The 22941-nt window shown below is 41.2% G+C and overlaps 1 protein-coding gene across 1 annotated transcript; it reads right to left on the reverse strand.

The window, feature by feature from the left end:
- Positions 1 to 1658: 1658 nt before the first annotated feature.
- LOC117049985 (transmembrane protein 68-like) lies at positions 1659 to 13030 on the reverse strand. The gene is made up of 7 exons (XM_033155224.1): positions 12936 to 13030; positions 10168 to 10542; positions 8779 to 8943; positions 7420 to 7610; positions 4666 to 4726; positions 3214 to 3353; positions 1659 to 2051 (listed from the first exon to the last, which is right to left on the reverse strand). Exons 2-7 carry the CDS (start codon positions 10445 to 10447, stop codon positions 1947 to 1949), a joined length of 942 nt encoding a protein of 313 aa, XP_033011115.1. The 5' UTR covers positions 10448 to 10542; positions 12936 to 13030; the 3' UTR covers positions 1659 to 1946.
- Between the last annotated feature and the right edge of the window lie 9911 nt (positions 13031 to 22941).

A 22941-nucleotide genomic window follows, 5' to 3' on the forward strand; every position in this document is an offset into this window, starting at 1 on the left:
AGCCACTTCTGAATGAATACCACATAAAAATTGCAACAAGTGTGATTGATTTCCCATGACTGCTTATCTGGATATTTTGTGTAGATATTTCTGCAGATTCCATTATTCTAGCATCATTATTTTAGCAAAAGGAGCTAATCACTTTGAGGATTTTTGTCAAAAAGCAAGATATAAATCTAAATAAATTAAACAAACCATTTAAAGACTAAGAAACATACTGTGATTAGACTTGCACCAAATTATTATTTCCATGGCACAATCTACATCCATGGCACTATGCAAATGACTATAATACTGTGAGGCATCATAAAGAATATCTACCTCCCAGCTCTATAATTACACATCCAGTGATTTGCAGATCTAAAGCTTGGCCTTTGTTCACAGGGCATACATTATCTTCAAAAACAAATGCCCAACAAATTCTTAAATCCTGATCAGCCTACTCTTGTATTCATAATTGTGGCTATGGAAGAAAGAAATCAGCTAAGATGGGAACTTAAGTCTTTCAGGAGTTAAAGATAAAGAAGATACAGTGTGTGTGTGTGTATGTGTGTGTGTGTGTGTGTGTGTGTACAGCCTGGTTGCTCCAGTCACTCCGGGTGGTTTAGAACATAATAAAAACACAGCAAAACACCATCAATTTAAAACTTCCTGATAAAGGGTTGCCTTCGGATGTCTTCAGAAAGTTGTGTAGTTGTTCATCCATTTGACATCTGATAAGAGGGTGTTCAACAGGGTTGGCGATGCTACTATGGGGCGGGCACCAGACCCAGATTCATAGCTGAGTTGGCTGTTTTCATTAGATCAGTCACTTTTTTCACCAATTCTGGCTATATTTTTGTTCTCTCTACTTTTCTTGCTATAGGTTTAAAAGGATTTGCATTATAGGGCTCAAATCTTGGAGCACCCTTTCATAAACATAAAAGTGCCACTGTTTTAAAACAGGTGATTCATAGACATTACTCTTTCACATGTAATATTATTTCATGTTTCAGTTAAACACTCTCCTTCCCGTTATACTCTTTGATTCTGCCTCTACTAATGCAAGTTCCCCCAAAAGGGGAATTCTGGGTGTATTTTTTTTTTTTAAAAAAAGCTTTATTTTATTATTCGCCAATACAACTATTAATACATTCGCATATTACAAACAAAATAAACTAACATTCACTCATTATTACATTCACTCATTTTTACAAACAAAGTAAACTAACATTCAATCATTTACAGAAAAACAACAACAACAACAAAAACAACAGATAAAGAACAGAAACGGAAAAAAACAAAAAAATCGACCAGTCTTCCCTTGCATCCTTACATCTGTTTTCCCCACCACCTTTCAACACCCCCCTCACCCTCTGCTTGACTTCCAGTCAACTCAGCTGCAGTTCATTTCCACTTATCCTTTTTCTTTCAACACACTGTTATTCCCATTTCTTATTTCTTTACAATTCTTTACAATTCTCCTTTATTATTCAGCTTGTTTAATATCTAATATTTATAACGGAACATGTTTATTACAATAGGAGATCCGACTTTTCAACATAATTTTGTAAGTACCCTTTGAACGCTTTCCAGTTTTTTTCTGTCTTTTCTCTTGTGGTCCTTCCAATTTCTTCCATTGTTTTGGATATATTGTAATATTCTAAAAGTTTGGCAAGCCATTCCATTTTTGTTGGAATTACCCCGCTTTTCCAATTTTCCAGGCTAATGATAGCGAAAAATTGGGAATTCTGGGTGTATTGCAGGAAAGCGCTTGTACGTCTTTGAAAACCTAGGACCTTCTGCACACACAGCAGGTGCTGAGCTATTAAACTAGGGACCCTTCCAAATAATTCATATCCAATCCAGCACAATTCTGTTTATATCAATTTAGCTTCAATAACATAATTATTAATGCTTCCTATTACAGACATCTGGTCGGAAACACTGCAACTGTTTTATATGGACTAGTCAGCTTTGTAAGGCTTATCAAATCGTTCTGAAAGAGCTCTTAATATATTTCCTGGCCTTTTTTGGTGTTTATCCCGAAGATTATTAAGTGCAATCTTTGCCTGTTGAAAGAAAACGAGTGGAATACATTGTGTTATAGGAATGTATTGCAAAATAGGTATTCACAGTTATTAATATCTGTGAGGAAAAAGCTAAAGGGATCAGAACCAGAGGCAACCCATTTATACCAGCTATAGAAGCACAATATGTAACTTCTTTCTGTGATATGCAAAAGACTTTGTGTACTGAGGTGTGTTGCACGATAGTCCTTGTCTCTCAACCCTCAAAAGTGGCTTCTTTAACATGGAGGGTTGGGCCCGAGGAGCCAGGGTGAGGAACCCCTACTAGGAATCAGATCATCTCTCAGTGAATCCACCCCACTCTCTTTATGTTTACCAAGATCACTGTAGGAGAATGGCGGAGAAACGAACATATGTGCCTTGGGCTGATTTGTACACAGTAGTTACCTTGCATGGTTGTTACAATGTAAAATAAAAGGATGGAACCTCACAACAACCAAGCCATAACCCCTTGCAGGAAAAAAATACTTATCTGCCCCTTTAAACAGGCAATCAAAAGCTGAAACTTGATGGAGCAAGAAAACAAGCAGAAAGTGCTTGGAGAAGGACCAGGCATACTAAACCATGTTCCAGCCCCTTACTAATAGCCATCAGGACCCTACATGCTCCCTCCCTTTGGGAGTCAGCTTCCCAAGTCTTCCTTTGTGTGGGTGAGGGGCAGCTCGGGCTCTGTCTTGGGTGGTGTGGGCTCTGTTTCGCACATGTGGACAGTTTGGGGGGGGCACAAGATGGCAGTTGACCAATGGCCCCAAAGAAGCTCAGCTCAACAACTTTTTATGTGATTGACCAAAATTTTCATCAGTAGCAATTAGAATAAGATCTATTATTTGATTATTGATATAAACATCCAGAATGTATTTTGTATAATCAACCCTAACATAGTGGGAAGAATTCCCATTACATGAGCAGATCTCTCTTTGTGCCGCATAATTTTTCCCCTTTACGGTAATTTGTCTCAACAAGTTAAGGAGAGGGGAAATTGAGTGGTGGGCATAATGCACAGAAGTATATATAATGAACCCTATATCTGGTCAGATAGAACGAGGAAATCAATATGTACAATACTATTTAGAGCTGAAAGAAAGAGAAACCAAGAGAAAAAGAAATATTCTCATTTAAACTTCCAAGTTTAGAGTTAACTTACTTTTTCAGCCAGCTCTACAGCTGTTATATTTGGATCATATGGGATGGGTTCTCCAATAAATGTCCTCAATTTCACTGGAAACCCTCCGTAAATGGGAAGGCATATACATCGAGTTTTATCATACAGCCATTGTGTCAACCCTGTGTATGAAATGGAAGAAGATTCTGAAGGAAAGAGACACCATATCAAATTTGAAATTGGTTGACATTCTCAGTGTTTGACAATTGCAATAAATACATCCCAGAGAGGAAGAGTTAAATGATATTAGAGCTTGGGAAAAGACATACAGTGATACTTCTGGATGCAAACAGGATCTGTTCCGTTGCCCCGTTCACATCCTGAGCAGAATGCAACCCGCTGTGCCGTTTCTGCGCATGCATGGGTCGCGATTCGGCGCGTCTGCGCATGCACGAACCGCCGAACCCTGAAGTAACTCGTTCCAGTACTTCCGGGTTCGGCTCATTCGGAACCTGCAGCGATCGTATCTAGAGGTATGACTGTACAGTGGTACCTCGGGTTACATCCGCTTCAGTTTGCGTTTTTTCGGGTTACGAACCCCGCATACCCAGAAGTGAATTTTGCCGCGCGGACGCTTCTGCACATGTCCGCGCAGTTCGTGCATGTGCAGAAGTTTGATGTTTTGCTTTGCACATGCGCAAAATGGACGCTCGGGATATGTACTTTTCGGGGTCCGAACGGCACCCGGAGCAGATCGGGTATGTAACCGGAGGTACCACTGTACAAGATATTGTTAGCTTTTCTCAGCTCTTTGCAATCAGATTCGTAAGTTTTGTAGCTACGATAGACTGCAGAATATGGTTTGTTTCCTGTTCAGTTCCCCTCCAGGTTAGGGTGGCTCCCACATTTATCGATTATAAAGGTAAAGGGACCCCTGGCCATTAAGTCCAGTTGCGAATGACTCTGGGGTTGTGGCGCTCATTTCGCTTTACTGGCCAAGGGAGCCGACGTTTGTCCGCAGACAGCTTCCAGGTTATGTGGCCAGCATGACTAAGCTGCTTCTGGCAAACCAGAGCAGTGCACGGAAACGCCATTTACCTTCCTGCTAGAGTGGTACCTATTTATCTACTTGCATTTTGACGTGCTTTCAAACTGCTAGGTTGGCAGGAGCTGGGACCAAGCAACGGGAGCTCACCCCGTCGCAGGGATCTGAACTGCTGACCTTCTGATCGGCAAGCCCTAGGCTCTGTGGTTTAGACCACAGCGCCACCTGCGTCCCTTATTGAGTATAGCTTTCTATTAAATCTAATAGAAAACTAAGCAAGGGCATGTTCATTCAGTACTGAGGCAGGCAGCACGGCTTTTGCAGATATGTATACATGGAGTAAACTCTATAAGTGAGTAGTAAATAGATATTCTTTTAAAAATATCATTCTATATTTTTAAAATGTATATTGACTGAAATCGCTTGATCAACCAAGGTATTTAACTTACTTGTCTTTCCAATGGTCCTGTATGCTTCACAACTGTTTTGTGTAAAAATAGGGATGATGGGCTAAAAGAATAAAAGATGAAACAGAAATGAAAAGAAAGGTGAGGACTGGATAATTATTTTGTCCCAACCATTCCGCCCCTTTTTGTTATGGACTACGAAGAATGCTTCACATCTGGGATTATAATGAGAAGCAACTCATAAATGATAATGTAATTGGCTTTAAAATTCTTGACACATCTATTCAAATATCTCAGATGAAGAAACTTCAGAAGCTGTCCTCCAGATTTTCAGGAATGGAAGAAAAAAAGAAAAGAAAAAAGGATTTCCTGGTTTGGCCTGAGGTGGAAAGGAAGGGACTTCCAGTTGGACGCCATTCTGCTCGGTCGGGAGAAACCTCGGCTCCGAGGTTTCTCTGTCGCTGCGGGGGAGGGGAGAGTCAACCCCCCAAGAAACTCCAGGTAGAGCGTCCTGGAGACATGGGATCCGGCTGGTCCCCCAGGGCGCCTCCCTTGCTCTCCGGTAAGCCCTAGTAAGGGCTGACGTGACGGGCGAGGTTTCAGAGGCGTGGGGGCTGTGGATCGTCTGCTGTCCTCGCAGCGAGAAGTAGCAGCTGCTGACAGAGAGAGCGTCCAATTCTTCCAAGATTCGGCTAATTTTGACTTGTAAGTACTGATTTTTCAAAAAAAAAGTTACTTTAATATTCGGCTGTCCTGGGAACTTCAAAAACGGAAGTCGGTTCCCTAAGCGTTGAAACAAAAGGAAACAGTGTAATTTGCAATTCCGAAGCTATTGACCAACTTTGTGACAAGGAAATTTCTGAAGCCTTTTCCCCCAGGTTGGGGGGTTGAATTAGGTTTTTATTTTAATTGGAACTGTGATTTTTGGAGAAATTATTACCCTCTCTTTGAGGAAATTTTGGATGGCTGCTTTGCAGCAAAAAATACATTTGGACTGCATAAGCTTTTTAGACTTTAAGTATGCCTAAAAGGAAATGGTCGCAGGAATTTCAAATAAAGGTTCTGGAACTCTTGCACAATTTAACAGTGGACGTTAATCAGTTAAATCAGCTAACTGGGACGGTGGTACCTTTGGACTTGGCTTTGCAGGAAAATGGATTATTGACTTCTTGTGAAAGTTATGAGGATACAACTACAGAAGAGGAGAAAATCCAGGATAAAATTCATGGACTCAACCCATGAAAAGAAAAGAGAAATGTGAGAAGGAACAAAACAAAAAGAAGCAAAAATGGGAAAGCTGCAGTAAAGAAGAGAGTGCAACGGAAAGCTGTACAGAGCTTGGACAATGTTGAAAAAGTTTCAAGGACATATGAGATAAGAAAGGAGCAGAAGCCAGTTTCCCAGGACTGCGGGGTTTTGGAATTTGAGAGGGTGGGGGTGGGTTGAAAAATGAATGTTTCTATGGCTATTCTCTTTGTGTTATGGTGTATGGTCTGGCAATGGATAACGGTTAACGAACAGAATTTAATTTTGGGGAGTGTAGGAAGGAAGCGGGGAGAAGAGTAAAAATGAAATTAATTAAATTAGGTTGTTTTATTGAAATTTTGAATTAGGCAATGGAGGTTCAGAAATATTGTGAATGCAGAGGATATGATAAATTCATAAACAAGATATGTAAGATGAATAATTATTTGGCAAAAGAGTTTTAAAAATGAAAATGTCAGAAGAAAAAAGTAATATGGGGATTAATTGACAATAACTGTGAATTAGGGTTAACCTGGAAATCAACAGGGGGGCGAATCGGGGAAGTTTGTAAAGATGTTATGTGCAAAGTAAGTGGTTAAATTGGGGAAGAATTGTTGGTTGCCCCAGTGGGAGGGGGGGTCTGTTTTGCTTGCTCCCCTTGGTGAGAGAAAGGGGAGTATGGAAAATTTAATCATGTATTGTAATTTGGTTGTAATTGGAAAATCTTAATAAATATTATTTTTTTAAAAAAAAGAGGTGGAAAGGAAGACAGGTTCAGTGAACCGGCCGCTGCTTTTTGGAGTTTGGGGGCAATCTGATGAAGCAATAAGGGATAGAATAACTGAGGCACATGCAAATCTGCTTGAGACTCAGAAGCAGGAGGAACATCAAGCTATTGATCATGCTTTCAAGGTTAAATCCCCATGTGCTAAGAAGAATACATTTCCAGGAGATTGTTGGGTTCTTTTTATTCTAGAAATATCAAATACTGAGTGCTCCAGACATATTATGAGAAAAGTCTTGAAATAGATGATGAGAGGATTATAATCCTAAAATTGGAAAACGTTTATTGAATATATGGAAAATAATTGTGTACAGCTGAAAACGTATTAAGGTAAATTCAACAGTGTAAATAAGTTTTGATGGATACAATAATGGAATACTGAATGGTATAGTTTTTGTAAAATATGCAGGGATTCATCATATGTAAAATGAACCATGGAAGGAGAAGAAGGGAATTCACTGATATCTTAGGGATGTAAAATGAGTAAAATGAGTATTTTAAATAGTAAAAGTGTGTGTGTGTGTGTGTGTGTGTGTGTGTATGGAAAAAAGGAAAATGCAAGTTTTCTTTTTAAATGTCACCAATTTTCAGTAGGTTTGTTGTAAAGCAGGAGTGGGGAAAGCTGTGGCACTCCAGATATCATTTGACCCCCAAACAGGATATTTGCCATCCTCGGCTATGGAGGATGCTAAATCAAGGATTTCAGCACAGTATGTCATATCCTGGATAATTGTAAAGACAATGCAAAGTGCACAAAAATCACTCACCACTTTTGCCTCCAAAGCTGCCTGAGCAAATCCTGTGCGTTTACCCCATATTAAGCAGTAATCATGACCATACATTGCTTCTCTACCTCCACCAGGTGAAATGCCCATTAAATGGCCTTTCTTCAGAATTTCCACAATTTCAGCTTTCTTGTAAGATTTCAACCCGATCACATAATAAAACATCTGAAGCCCTGAAAAAATAAGCCCCAAATAGAAGAATGCATTTTTTTTGGAAGGCACATTGAGTAGGATTGAGTGCTGAGCTGGCCACCTTTTTTGACATGTGTTCCTCAAGTCAAGTCTGTAGTACAACAGAATAGCCTTCAAGTTTGCATTATGACAAAACACAGCTCACAGTGCCTTGCTGCACCATCCAACATTCCATTCCTTTGGGCTGCAGAGCTTTTGGATACAGTACACACACACACACACACACACACAGAGAGAGAGAGAGAGAGAGAGAGAGAGAGAGAGAGAGAGATACACACATGGCACAGAGGAGACTATGCTGATGGAAAACTGCCTCCACCAGCAGAGATTGGTCCACAGATGTAAGGGTGGAGATTGTATGCTGCATTAATTAACCTAGTAGAAAAACTGCAAACAGCACTCTGTGCTACTGGACCTCTTTGGGCTCTGTCCTTCCTTCCTTCCTTCCTTCCTTCCTTCCTTCTTTCTTTAAATGACCTTTCTGTGGTGTCATAGTTTCCTGGTGTGGCTGCTCTGTGCATGCAGAGGAAGATGATGTGGGGGCAGTGGCAGTGGAGGACCATGAACACTACAGCAAGGGTGCCACTGTTTGATTGCAGTGTCACATGGGGCATAAAAGCTGTTCCTTCCAGTAAGGAATATCCTATCTTTATTAATGACTGAACTTTGCAAAACACTTTGTACTTGAGGAAATCATCAACTTAGAGACCCCAAATCCTACGCCTTGCCCTATTCTGGCATTGAAGTGAGCAGCAATTATTACATGAGAGCTTACAGTCATAGCATAGGAATTAGATGACACTATCCAGATTCCCTCAGTTTTAAGATCTCTGAGGAAGAATGTAGACAGAGAAGAACAGCATTTCTTCATGGAGACCATTTCTGCGGACTCAGTTGTGAATTGGAAATAATTATTCATCCTGCATTTGCTCTCTTTTACTAGCAAAGACTTGGTGAGAAAGTACCTTCATCTGCGCTAGCTAAACTATTTCACCTGTTGCTGCTATTATATTTATCAGTTGTTTTTACCTGCTTTCCTTATATACAGTTTTATATTGTATAGCATTGTTTGATATCTTACAGCATTGATTTATGTCATATTTTACATGTTTTATGTAAAAAAGCATGATTTAAATTTAAATAATTTACCTGGTATCCAGTAGCCGACATGATGAATTACTGAATGTACCAGTCTCCCCGTCTCTAAAAAATATCTAGCCAAAAGTAACGTATAGCCAAGAGAAACAACTGCATGATGATAAATAATAATCCCTGGTCCTTTAGGGATATGTTCCATGCCAATAAGTTCATAACCTGAAAATAATACAAAATGCAGCAAAGAAATATCACAACCATTATTGGAGGAAAACAATGTGGTTCAGGAAAAAAAGAAAGAAATTTAAGATCAGGTAAAAGATTCAGATAGGTAGCCATGTTGGTCTGACGCAGTAGAAATATATAAAAAAAATTGTCCAGTAGCACCTTATAGACCAACTAAGTTTGTTATTGGTATGAGCTTTCGTGTGCATGCACACTTCTTCAGATCAGGTAAAAAGCTCTGTTATATGCTCCATATTGTGGAGGGTTTTCTCCTCTCAAGAATGTTCCTTCCTTGCTTCCTTTTGGGCAGAGGTGGAAACATTGTTTCCCAGTCTTTGAGTGAGCTAAAACTGTGTTTTGCTGGTTGCATGGCTGGTTGCATTTAAACAAGTGCGCGGCCAGGGCTCAGCCTCTTGCTTCCTGCTCCCAGCTGACACGTTTTCCCCTCCCACCCTCCCTTTAGGCAGGGTTTCTTCCTGACCTTGCTATGGACCACGGTTGGTCACCGTTGAGGGGCCTGGTAGGAATTTTCCCACTTGGCAAATTGGCTTTGGTCTGGTGGTTTTCGCCTACCTCGTAGCAATTCGTCACAACTTTGGTCTTGGCGGTTAGGTAGTGGATTATCTTGGGAAGGCTGAAGGTGGGGGGGGGAGGTTGGGCCATCACCTCCCCCAAATGCTGAAGGGTACTTCGTTAAATGAGTCCGGGGGCGTGTCCCTGTCCAAAGCCGTGGTAGGTGAGGGCCAAAGGCACGCCCCATATTGGTGACCACAGGGTGAGTCCCTAGCTGATGTGCTGCAGCAGGGCTCTCCCATCGGTGGTTAACCCTTCCCAGACTGCCAGCATGACGTACTGGAGTCGGATATAGTCGGTTAGTTCCAATGCCTAAGCCAATACCGCTCAACATCCGTAACCAATAAAGTTGTGGCCTTTTCATGCCCATTAACCTTACTTGTTGAGTCCTGTGTCTTTATTTCACCACGGGAGGGGTCGGGATATTGACATGCAAATAAATGGCCATGCCTTTGCTGTGATCCTTATATAGCCAATCCAAACTTGTAGCTGTTGTGACTCTGGGGTGGGTTCAGAGGTCCAGTCCTCATTCACTGTGGCAACTATTGTTCCAGTGCTTCAAGCCTGAAATTCTGATCCTCAGTCCTATGATATTATATTGACTCATAAGAAAGAATTATTGCTATGAAAGAAACATTTACTCACCATGCCAAATCTTTCCATATATATGTACAATATGAGCAAAAAATCTCCTTGGCTTTTCCCAAATTTTGCTTCCATAACCAGTTTCTTGGTGCTTATTCATCTTCATGTAAACATATAGCAAAAACGATGAAGCACAGCCAGCCAAATATATATCTATCATTAATGAACAAAGCAAAACCAGAAGCTTTCGAAACCACCAAGGGTGAACCACTGAGCTCAGGTATTCTTCTAAATAAGGAAAACTTATCAAGTTCTGCAGCATTTGAGTAAACCAGCTCATTGTTTCCTGATCTGAAGCACCAAGTGTATGCCAATGAAATAAATATATGAAGTGAAATTTTCTTCAGTTGTGATGCTATTTCCCCCACTGTTTACCTGGAAAATAGAAAATGCAGTATGTTCATTGAAATATGACTCCATCATTTATCGTTGTAAAGCAAGCTGGTTTCATTCCACTGCTGAAGGGTTTTCTTGTTTGTTTTTGCATTTTCAAAAACGGGATCAGGGAGTACCGTATTTTTCGCTCCATAGGACGCTCCGGACCATAGGGCGCACCTCGTTTTTACAGGAGGAAACCAGGGAAAAAATATTTTTCTGGTTTTCCTCCTCTAAAACCCATGTGTTTTTTTTGAGAATCAGCTCAAAGTTTTGCAGCTTTTTTTGCAAAGGGAAAAGCCCTGCTTTTTGAGGATCAGTTCAGATTTGTGCAGCTTTTGCAAAGGGGGAAAAGCATTGCTTACAAACCAGTAAGCACCAGTACAAACCAGTACAGACCAGTAAGCACCAGCAAGTAATAGGAAGCAAGAGGAAAGCATACCAGTACAAACCAGTAAGCACCAGTACAAACCAGTACAGACCGGTAAGCACCAGTAAGCACCAGTACAAACCAGTACGCACCAGCAAGTAATAGGAAGCAAGAGGAAAGCAAACCAGTACAAACCAGTAAGCACCAGTACAAACCAGTAAGCACCAGTACAAACCAGTAAGCACCAGCAGGTAATAGGAAGCAAGAGGAAAGCAAACCAGTACAAACCAGTAAGCACCAGTACAAACCAGAACAGACCAGTAAGCACCAGTACAAACCAGTACAGACCAGTAAGCAGCAGTAGAAATCAGTACGTACCAGCAAGTAATGGGAAGCAAGAGGAAAGTGAACCAGTACAAACCAGTAAGCACCAGTACAAACCTGTACAGATCAGTAAGCACCAGTACAAACCAGCACGCACCAGCAAGTAATAGGAAGCAAGAGGAAAGCAAAGCAGTACAAACCAGTAAGCACCAGTACAAACCAGTAAGCACCAGTACAAACCAGTACAGACCAGTAAGCACCAGTACAAACCAGTACGCACCAGCAAGTAATAGGAAGCAAGAGGAAAGCGAACCTGTAGAAACCAGTAAGCACCAGTAGAAACCAGTACAGACCAGTAAGCACCAGCAAGTAATAGAAAGCAAGAGGAAAGCAAACCAGTACAAACCAGTAAGCACCAGTAGGTAATAGGAAGCAAGAAGAAAGCAAACCAGTAAGCACCAGTCAGTAATAGAAAGCAAGAGGAAAAGTAACAGAGAGCCTCAAATGGCTGAAAAACTCTATTTCCCAGGATCCTCAGCCCTCCCAAAGGGCTGTGCAAGGGGCCTGGGCGGGGCAGGAAGGGAGCTAGCTCCCTTATCTCCCTCCCAGATCTCCTGCAATCAGCTGTTGAGCAGGTTCCTTTCAACACTCTCTTCCCCTCTTGTTAGCCTTTAGCTCTTTCTATAACAGAAAAAGCAGGATCTGCCTTTCCCCCCTGGGCAGTTTGGCTCCAGGGACCATGCATTCGCTCCATAAGACGCACAGACATTTCCCCTTACTTTTTAGGAGGAAAAAAGTGTGTCTTATGGAGCAAAAATACGGTATATTTAACTGCACCCCCACCCCGTCCCACTTACAACCATACCAAATACAGCATATCTACTTATACCATGTGACTTCCCTTTCACACTTTTCCTGGTTCCTTTTGCTTTTCTACTACTCCGCATAATCCACATGTTTTTAATCATCCTATTTGTTATCTGTTTGGTACTTTATCTATTTCAACTCTGCTGAATTTACATGAGGCCTTCTAAGCTATGTATTTGTCTGTACTGGTTCTTGAAATACTCAATAAACATTATCCCTTCCTCCTTATATTCCTTATCTCCGTTTTCTCTTTTCCTGTTTGTCAGACAAGCCAGTTCAGCATATTCAAACAATTTAGTTTAGTTCTTCCTTAGTGGGTACTATACTTGTTCTCCACCTTTGTGCCTATAAAGTTCTAGCTGTAGTGGTGGCATAAAGTAGTAAACTCTTTAGTTTTTTGGGACCTCTGTTATTACCACCCCCAAGAGGAAAATCTCAAGTGTTTGGGGAAATTTTTTTTAAAAGTATCTTTTAAAATTCATTACATATAGTTTCTTAATATTCTTTAATCATTTTACAGGACCACTACATGTGAATAAAAATCCCTCAAGTTCCCTTGCAACATATACCTTTTTCTTTTTTCAGACATTTTTGCCAATCTGGTGGGTATTAAATTATCTCTGGACCATTTTCATCTTATTTTCTTTTATTGCATAACGTGCTGTAAAATTCATATTTATTTTCCACAACTTTTTCCACAATTTATAATCAATATTGTGACCCACATCTTATGCCCACTTATTCATGCTCGATTTCACAAATTCATCTTTAGTTTCCCACTTCAACAGCTGTTCTACGTTTTATGATTCTATGAACAAAAACTTTTACTTACATTCCTGGTAGGTCTAAATTGCCTTTAATTCAGTCACCTCTCTCAGGGAGCAGCAGAAGTCTTGTCTGGTGCACTTTTTCATTGGCTAATCTCCATCCTTATGGAGACAAGCCCCTTTATGTGGCTGTTTAAAGTGACTGTGATGGGTGTGCCATCTGTATGAAGAAAGGAAGCATTGTGAAAAAGAGGGAAGGCTTGCAGTTCCTGCTACTTAGAAATTGTGGCCATTTGTAATTAAGGGTAACTTACGGGATCACATCTACAATAACAGTCATATTGCACAATAACATATTGGGTCACAGAAAACCAGTTAGTGACTAAAGAGTAAAGGTAGGAATTCTGAAAAATATGCATGTAATAGATAATTCTGCAATACGTAAACCAGAATAACATGTTACGTTTACGAATTGGTCTTACAGGAAAAAGCAAGGGGTGAGATGGCTAAAAATAGCTTTGTCCTGTATAATGAGATAAGAATCCAATGTCTTTGTTCAGACCAGGTCTCTCCATGGTTTTAAGTTTGGTATTAGTTGCAATTCAGCAACTTCCCTTTCCAGTCTATTTCTGAAATTCCTTTGTAATAAGATGTATGGGAAACAATCCGGAAGATATTGTCACCAGGAGATAGAGTGGCCTGTCTTGGAGTTCTCCCCATATCCGAGCTGAACCCCAAACTCAGCTTCTGTGTGGATGTTTCTTTAAGGAAAGAGAGTTTGCATGTTTCACCACAGATGATGATAATTAAGATCAAGCTCTCTAGAAAAGGCAGGCATTTGGGATGGGAGAGGGAGCCTAGTCATGGACCCAGGGTGAGGGTACTGTGAGTCTGTTTGTGGGTCCTTGCTACCCATTTGAGGGGCTCCTGGGAGCGGATTGGGGACATGTTGATTTAGGTATGTATGCTTTGTTTTCTTCAATAAAGGTACTTTGGTTCATCTTCCATCTGCTTTGTTTATTTGCCCTGATACCCTTGAAAAGAACCGCTGCATTTGGCAGAACATAAGACAGCTACTTTGAGATCTTGTATAGAATGTCCTGGGAGATTGAAGTGTTCTCCTACTGGTTTCTCTGTCTTGTGATAGCAGTGGGGGAGGTGGTTGTGTTGTTAAGTCAACTAGGAGAGGTCCACAGAGAAAATGTTACCAAACCCTGGGCACATGCGGCAAAGGAGGGGGAGAAGTTTCTACAAGTCAAGTCTGGTCAAGCCAAGAAGCCAGCTAATAAGGTGACACGGAGGCAAATGTTTATGGAGCTTCTCAAGGCAGGAGTGCCCAAAGTGGACATTGACCATATTGCAACAGCTGAAGTATATAAAATGTGGAAGCAGAGGTGTGCTGATAGTTGCAGGGAGACAGACATCAATCCTCAAGTAAGGGAAGCCGTCCCAACCGCCCCACCGGAGGAGGCATTCTATCCCCCTTGGAGGGGGGCCCAGGAGTGGGAGATACCTCAGCCCATGGATTAAGGGGGTGGCAAGACTCCGGAAGTAAGGCTAATAAAGGCAGCCATCCCCAGAGATCAGTGCCCTCATATACCCCAGACCATATATTGGTCTCGAATAAATATGCAGCATGTAATGGCCCTCATGGATACTGGGGCAGAGGTAACCCTCATACATGGCAACCCTGATAAACATAAGGGGGGCCACAGTGTATATCAGTGCCTATGGAGATGGGGAAGAGTGTACTACTCAGGTGAACATATGCCTGGCTTTGGGAAAGTCTAGACCCTTTCGTGCAACTGTTCTAGTCTCTCATGTAGCTGAGTATGTCATTAGAATTGATTTATTGAGAGGGAGAGAATTTCAAACCACATGGGGCCGGTTCTCTTTTGGGGTTCAGGCCATAATGGGGAGAGCAGAGCAAAGTGGACCCCATTAAAAATACCACCACCTTGCAATGTGGTATATGTAAAGCAATACCGGCTGCCGGGGGGAGGGCATAAAGAAATATCACAAACAATTCGGGGATTGCTGGAAGTGGGAGTTTTAAGACCAGCGGTCTCCCCTTTCAGTTCTCCAGTATGGCCACTGAAAAAGCTGGATGGCACATGGAGGATGACAGTTGACTATCGGCAATTAAATAAGTATGCCTCGCCACTGGCTGTAGCTGTACGAGACAGTAACTTTATTAGAACAAATAGAGAAAAATGCTGGCACATGGCATGCCGTAATTGATCTGGATCCCAGGATCAAATTGCATTCACCTGGGAAGGCAGGCAGTATACCTTCCAGGTTTTACCACAAGGGTATGTGCACAGCCCCACCCTATACTGAACTCTACCTTGTTTATGGCCCATTATATTGATGATATCATGATATCAGGACCTACTGAAGAAGAGGTTCAGCAGGGCTTAACTGTTGTTGTTTTTTGTTTTTTTTTTCCATTTTTCATTCTTTACAATCCATCTTTACATCCATATACATATATCTCATATCTGAGAAGAAATAGAAAATATACATAAACAAATCTTCATCCACCCTTATCCCATCACCCTTCCCACTTCCCGTCACCCCATCTCAATTTCCTTTCACCTTTGTATTGTTATTTTTATAGAATTTATTAGATTTTCCAATTAAAAAGTCAATTAAAGCCAATACAATACAATACATGGTTAAACATTCCAAACTCCCCCCTCTCCCACCGAGGGGAGCATCAGACACCAAACCCCCCTCTCACAGAGGTAGCCAAAAATTGTTTAACATTTAACCACATATTTTCCAAATCGCAACAGGTAACTGACCCTCCTCCCAGGCCAGTCAATTAAATTCCAATCTTTACTTCTTATAATGACTTCCTCAATCCCCCCCTAACTGATTTCCAAATTATAACATAGTTCCAGATTTTTTTTTGCTTTAACTCTAATTTAAAATCCAACTCATCATTTTTTCTATTTTACATTTCTCTACCTCCACCTCAAAATACTTCTGTATTTTCTCATTATCTTAACCAAATTTTCTATATTACTCTTACACCTCCCTCCCTTATGGTCCCAGAGTCTAACTTTCAAAGCATTGTCCATTATCGCAGTGTCCATATCCGATTGTCATAACCATAATAAAATACCATTTCGTTTTAAGTTCTAATCTTTTACCCAATACCTTTCCTTTCAAAAGACCCGACCCATGAGTCATAACAAACCAAGTCCAGTAACTGTCCATCTAGTCGCAGACCAGTAGTTTTCTCACCGTCCAGTGGCAACTGAAAGCAATCTTTAACATTGTCACGATCTTCTTGCATAAGAACTCCATTTGGTATATCCTGTTCCAATTCTTCTTTTTCGGCATTGTCCATACTCCCTTCTTCATATTCGTTCTGTTCCGATATAAAGTCCTCCAAATTATTCTCAATCTCAATCTCCAAATCTTTATGTGCCAATTGTGCAAGGCTGTTAATTCCCATGGCTACTTGCTGCAAAAGTTCCAAAGCTTGCTTTACAAACTGCGAGGACAGTTTTCCCTTTGCCATCTCAAGGTCGAATTTCAACTTGCTAGTCACAACAATTTATTTCTTACTGCGTAGATCCATTACTGCGTTAATCCGCCATCTTTGCACTTATTTTTGTCTATGTATTATAATATCCACTCCCTCTGGACCTCCGGGAGAGAGGAAAATAGATCCAGTCCACTTTTAAAACTAAGAACACTCATACAAAAAGTTTCTTTGTTTCAGTCACATTGAAACAGCTTCAGCTACAAAGTCGCTCTGTCTCTTAATCTCAGCAGAGAGGGATTGACTTCCGTTTTTAGAATCCCCTCCGAAGCCAAATTAAATCAAATTACTCACAGTTTTATCTTCGGATTTGTCCTTTTGTCCGATTTTTTATTTTCCTTGGAAGAATTGAAACGCTGTAGCCCCTCAGTATCGCAGCTTCATGCAGGCAGGGAAAGCGGTATGTCCGATGTGCCGGAGCTCCACTCCCTCGCTCTCGGGGGCTCAAAACAAAGCCTTACTGGGGAGGGAGGAGCACCCTTCTAGCACCCGCCGGACGACCATGCCCCCAAAACTCTCGATTTGGGGTTCCTTGGGGTTCTTCTGCGCTGTAGAAGACACCCCGCCCCTGCCGCACTCAGGTTTGCTCAGCCAAGCAAAACCTGCGACTGATGGCGGCTCCGCGCTCAACCGGAAGTGGCCTTTGTATTGTTATTAACCTGCGTACCTTATTCATATAATTTATTAATCCAATCTTCCTTTGTTGGGGTCTTTTGTGATTTCCAATTCTTAGCTATTATCATTCTTGCCACTGTACTTTCGTATAGAAATAATTTTTTATTTCTCTGTGGTATTTCTTGATTTAATAGACCCAACAAGTATGCTTCTGGCCTTTTAATTATGGATAATTTTAGCATCGTCTTTTTTTCTCCTTTTTTATTGATTTTCATAAAGACATTGATAACATGCATACCCAAACAAACCCCACCAACCATCAGACATACAAACACACAAACTTATAATAAGATACATAATTTTTGTAGTCTTCATAATATGATCTTCACAAATAAACTCAAAGTTTCCATAGACAAATAAAGATAAGTAATAATATTATATATTCTAATATTATCAAATTTCTTTTAACCATTCCTTTAAAAAAAAAAGAACCAGGTTACTAACATTATATGTATATAACTGACTTCCCTATGCCACTCTCCACCAGCAATATTTCATTATAAAGAAAAAGCTGTATAGACACTGACACTTCTATTAAGCTGGTTTACATGTATTCATTTTACAAGAGTTAATCCAACAAATACTCCACGTGTTTGTGTCACATTCATTTTTAGCAACATTCGTTTTTAATAACTTCCATCTATTCTTTAGTGACTTTGTTTTGTTTGTTTCCCTTTTTCTTCATATTTCACATCCTTATACTTATTCAAATATATTTATAAAAATATTGCATAAAACTAAAATACTTTTACTTAAACTAAAGAATACAATGTCTTTCATCCTTTAAGGGTAATTCCAGGTCAAGTTTTTAAATCAGATTTATCCTCCCCTACTAGTTCAGCCGAACCTGTCCAAGTGTGTTTTTTTGTCTCCTAACGTATTCCGATAAATTTTCATAAATTTTTCCACATCTGCACCAGATTTGCAGTTTTTCATCGTGCCCTTGTGGTGGAAAGATATTCCTTCAGGATATTACCATTTATACTTTATACCTCTTTTTTTTAAGTCATCTACCAGTGGTTTAAAGACCTCTCGTTTCTGAAGTAATCAATATGGAATAATTATATATATAAATATTTCTTTGCCGTTAATTTCAATTTTTTTCCTATTACTTATTTCCAGAATTTTGTTCCTGATTGCCATTGATCTTATGGAAACCAGACAGTCAGCTGGCCATTTCTTCTCTTTTGCTATTTTAGAGTTTGTTCTATATATTGTTTCTATATTTGATGCTAACTCTATTTTTTCCATTTCCATCCATTTTGCTATTTCTGGAAAGCGTGTTCTCCTTCATGGAGAGCACGTGTTGCGGTGGGGGCTAACAAGTCACCCCTCGGCTGCTGGGCGGGTTAGTTTGGATGGCCACTACTGTGATTGGGCTCTGGCTGTCGTTGGAGAGATTCATATGTTGCAATTTGTTGATGGACAGCCCAGAGCCTATAAATGACCCCGCACTCAGCGTCGGAGCCCTCCTGGCTTCGTGCATCGGATCGCCCGCCCTCCCGCCCTGTTATTAGGCCTCTGCGTTGACCTTGCTATGCCTGTCATGGGGTCGTCTGCGTTGAGCAGGGGCCTGGTAGGAATTTTTGCCACTTGGCTGATTGGAATGTTGCCATTTGGTTTTTCGCCTACTGCGTAGCAATTAGTCACAACTTGTAAGGTTGGCGGTTAGGCATTGGTTATAAATTGATTTAGGAGGGGCAGAGTTGGCTGTGGTTGCCCCTCCTATGCTGCGAAGGGGCAGGTTGGCTGTGGTTGCCCCTTCAAAGCTGCTGCTGCGAGGGGAATTCCGTTACAGGAATCCAGGGGCTCACCATGCTTGTCCGTTTCCCCCCGCTCAGGGGACAGGACCCACGCAAGAGCCCCTGGGAGCATTTGGGGAGAACGGGCGCACATTCTCTCCCCAAAGTGTTTTCCCCTATACTGACTCCACAGGCGGGTAGATGTCAGTTCTGTCCCCAGAGGGACAGATAGTCTTAACCAATGCCTAAGCAACCACTCACTTAATTTGTATTCAATAAAGTTGTGGCCAAATTAATGCCGAAAACCTAAAACTTATATCTGGTGTGAAGTGTGATTTACTTGAGGGGTGGTTTGGGGACCTCAACACGCAATAATTCCCCCCCCCCCAAGTTTCTCATCAGCTTCCTCAACAATTCCCCTCAGATGAATCCATTTAACTTTTTTTTTTCTGTATTTGAAGAATAGCCATAGAATCCAAAATGGATTCCTGCTCAGATTTTAAATCTTTGACCTTTTAAATTGTATTTATCTCTCCCTTATTTTCCCTTCCTTCTCAAGGCCCCTTTTAAACAGCTCCTTCAAGACTATGAGACTTTCCCTTTAATTCTTGAACTATTGTAGTTTGTTTGGACCATATCCTTTACCTGTTCTGATAAAGTCTCCGTTACCTTAACATTCTGGTCCAATTTTCTTTCTATTTTTTTAAATTGTTCTTCATTCTTTTTGTTATTCTCATTAATTTATTTTTTAAAATCATTTTTAATTGTTGTATATCTTTTCTCAGTCCCCACATCAGTTCTTTAAGATCCATTGTAGAGTCAAAATCTACCACAGAGCCTCTCTTATTTTTTGATGATGAAGCTGTAGACTTTTTATGTGGCATTATGGTCAATTTCACTAAGATCAGCTAAAGTCTACTAATGCCAACTAAATTTTGACTAAAGATCTTAATTCTTGTGATAAGCCTTTCAGTCTGCAATTTAAACGATTTAAAGATCAAAATAAAATAAGCAGAGATAAAAATAAAAAAGAATGAAATTGTGACAAAGATAAAAATAAAAAGGGGAGGTGAGGGGGGAGGGGAAAAGGGGGGAAGGAAGAAGGAGAAGAAGAAAGAAAGAAAGAAAGAAAGAAAGAAAGGGAACTCAGTCAGCTTGTATGGTCAAAATACAGTCAATTTCTCCATTCAATAAAGTTCAAGCATAATTATGCCTTCTCCCGATGAGTGTCATGCTTTCATAAGTCATACTTTTGAAGGTCAGATGCAAACATGGATAGAGTTTATTCTGGAAGCTATGGAAGCCAAGTAAGTAGATCACAAAATTCCAAGCTAATATAGGAAGGGTCAGTATTTAATTGCAGTTATTGTTTTCCCCGGTAGATGTCGCTGTTGCACCACATAGGCAGGAAAAGAGCAGTTTGGGCGTTTTTATCAGCGTTTTTACTTCGATGTGGTTTTTAACAATTCTTTACAATTTCTCTCAGAACTAGGAGCAGGAGGGGTCTTAAAAGACATTTTTTATGCTTATCATGACCCGTTGATGACTTCACAAACATCACACTCTCACTAAAGAATTATTGTCCCGATCTTCTCTATACGATGTTCTTGCAATATACCTTTAGCCACACATCCCTCCGCCATCTTATATCCAATTCAAACTTTTATGTTAACACCAACACGGAGCACTCTTCCCTTTAGTATTGTCAATAAATGTGTTTTTCACTCTTTCCTTTGTTGTGTCTTCTAGTCTTTATAAACCTCTATGGAGTGGGAGCCCTTCACATGCTCCATATTCACCCTGGTCTCTCCCCTTTTTGGGGGGGGCAGCTCAGATGGCAATCTAATCCAAATATTTACCATTATAGTCTTTTTGGAGCTAGTTTCAAGGGAAGCTTGGTCCCGGTATCACATCAGACTGGGCTCATCGCTGGTGTGGAGAGAGAGCGCTGCGTTGGGGAGGTCTACCTTAGCTGCTCGGCACCCAGGCTCCAGCTCTTTGTTGAAGCCCTCCATGTCTCGCGCAGCACACCCAGCTCTCCCACGCTGATGCTACTTGTTCACCCCAGCAACATCCTCACTGGGGTATGGAGGGAGTAGGGAACCTGAAACCCTCCTTACTCTCCAGCCAGCCACCGCGCCCGCCGCCCCGAAAACGGAGCCGCCGAAACGCGCGTCCGGCGGTGGCGAGGACCAAACCCGGAAGTGATTTTAGCATCTTCTTAATTTCCTCATGAATCATTGTCCAAAAAGGCCTAATTATTTCACACGTCCACCACATATGCATTACTGACCCCACCTCCTTCTCACACCTCCAACAGATGTTGGTATTCCTCTTATAAATTTTTGCTAGCTTTACCGGTGTTAAATGCCACCTGTAAAACATTTTTATGAAGTTTTCTCTAATCGTATACGAGGCCGTAAATTTTATAATTCCATAATTTCCCCCACTGCTCTAAATTGATAATTTGCCCAAGATCCTTTGACCATTTTAACATTATCTCCTTCACTTCTTCATCCATCAGATCCCATTCTGCTGTAATCCATCATTGTGCCATACAGTGCCATGTAAGAAAATGTGTCCTGCATTTGCTGTGCCTTCTTAATTGCTAGGTACACCCACACCTTCAACTAAGCTGGTGTGGTTTTGAAATGGGGTGGCACACCCCACTAAGGTCATCTCCACCCTTGATTGTGGAAACTCTCACTATGTTGGCAGTGAGAACTTCCATCAATGATGCTATCAGGGTGACAAGAATGGAGCCACTTCTGAATGAATACCACATAAAAATTGCAACAAGTGTGATTGATTTCCCATGACTGCTTATCTGGATATTTTGTGTAGATATTTCTGCAGATTCCATTATTCTAGCATCATTATGTTAGCAAAAGGAGCTAATCACTTTGAGGAATTTTGTCAAAAAGCAAGATATAAATCTAAATAAATTAAACAAACCATTTAAAGACTAAGAAACATACTGTGACTAGACTTGCACCAAATTATTATGGCACAATCTACATCCATGGCACTATGCAAATGACTATAATACTGTGAGGCATCATAAAGAATATCTACCTCCCAGCTCTATAATTACACATCCAGTGATTTGCAGATCTAAAGCTTGGCCTTTGATCACAGGGCATACATTATCTTCAAAAACAAATGCCCAACAAATTCTTAAATCCTGATCAGCCTGCTCTTGTATTCATAATTGTGGCTATGGAAGAAAGAAATCAGCTAAGATGGGAACTTAAGTCTTTCAGGAGTTAAAGATAAAGAAGATACAGTGTGTGTGTGTGTGTGTGTGTGTGTGTGTGTGTGTGTGTACAGCCTGGTTGCTCCAGTCACTCCAGGTGGTTTAGAACATAATAAAAACACAGCAAAATGAGCATTCCCCACATCAAATGGGGTGCGCATGTTGCGAGGTTGCGGGGAGACCCGTTGAATCACGGTGGCAGCTCCTGGCAGTTGGTTTGGCTTCGCCTTCCCAGGTTGGGATACCTGTGGACTCCACCTACTCTAGTAGCCGCCCAATCCCGGCTGGGGAGGTGTTGCCAGGGGATTGGCCAGGTAGAAGGAGGGATTATGCAGTACACACAATAGAACTTGAGTCATACCTGGGAAGCGGCTGTTGGGATTCAGAGCTTCCCCACCCTCCACTCCCTCAATTGACGCTTACTTTGCAGGTTTAACCACCTTTTTTCCACAGCCATGCAGGCGCTGCTATGACAAGGTCGCCGTTGAAGGGCTGGAAAGTAATTTCCCTGCATTGGCAGGTTTCGCCTTTCCCGTAGCAATTTGTCACAACTTTGGCGGTTGCAGGCCTTGTGCGGAATCCTTTAGTCATTTACAGGATTGGGGGGGTGGTGGGTGGTGACCCCCGCCCCCATTGTGGTGGCGATAACAGGGTTCCCATTAAAGGGATCTCAGGGGGAGGCATTGACCAAACACCCAGTGTCGTCACTGCCCTCCCGTTCCAGCGGCAGCGAACATAGGGGGGTGGGCTATCTGCTTGAACATATGTTCTCCAGATTAGCCCACTTCCCAATCATGCTGGATAACCCTGAAGTTACCCAGAACCCCGGCTGGGGTGCTGGG

This window comes from Lacerta agilis, chromosome 7, assembly GCF_009819535.1.
Source record: "Lacerta agilis isolate rLacAgi1 chromosome 7, rLacAgi1.pri, whole genome shotgun sequence".
In the NCBI taxonomy this organism is placed as follows: domain Eukaryota; kingdom Metazoa; phylum Chordata; class Lepidosauria; order Squamata; family Lacertidae; genus Lacerta; species Lacerta agilis.

Excerpts from the sequence above, each read along its gene's own strand:
- LOC117049985 (XM_033155224.1), bottom strand. The coding sequence starts at position 10,447 with ATGAGCTGGTTTACTCAAATGCTGCAGAACTTGATAAGTTTTCCTTAT. Across the intron at positions 4,727-7,419 it reads CAGCTTTGGAGGCAAAAGTG|CCCATCATCCCTATTTTTAC; the intron begins GTGAGTGATTTT and ends TTATTCTTTTAG. Across the intron at positions 2,052-3,213 it reads CTGTAGAGCTGGCTGAAAAA|GCAAAGATTGCACTTAATAA; the intron begins GTAAGTTAACTC and ends TTCTTTCAACAG.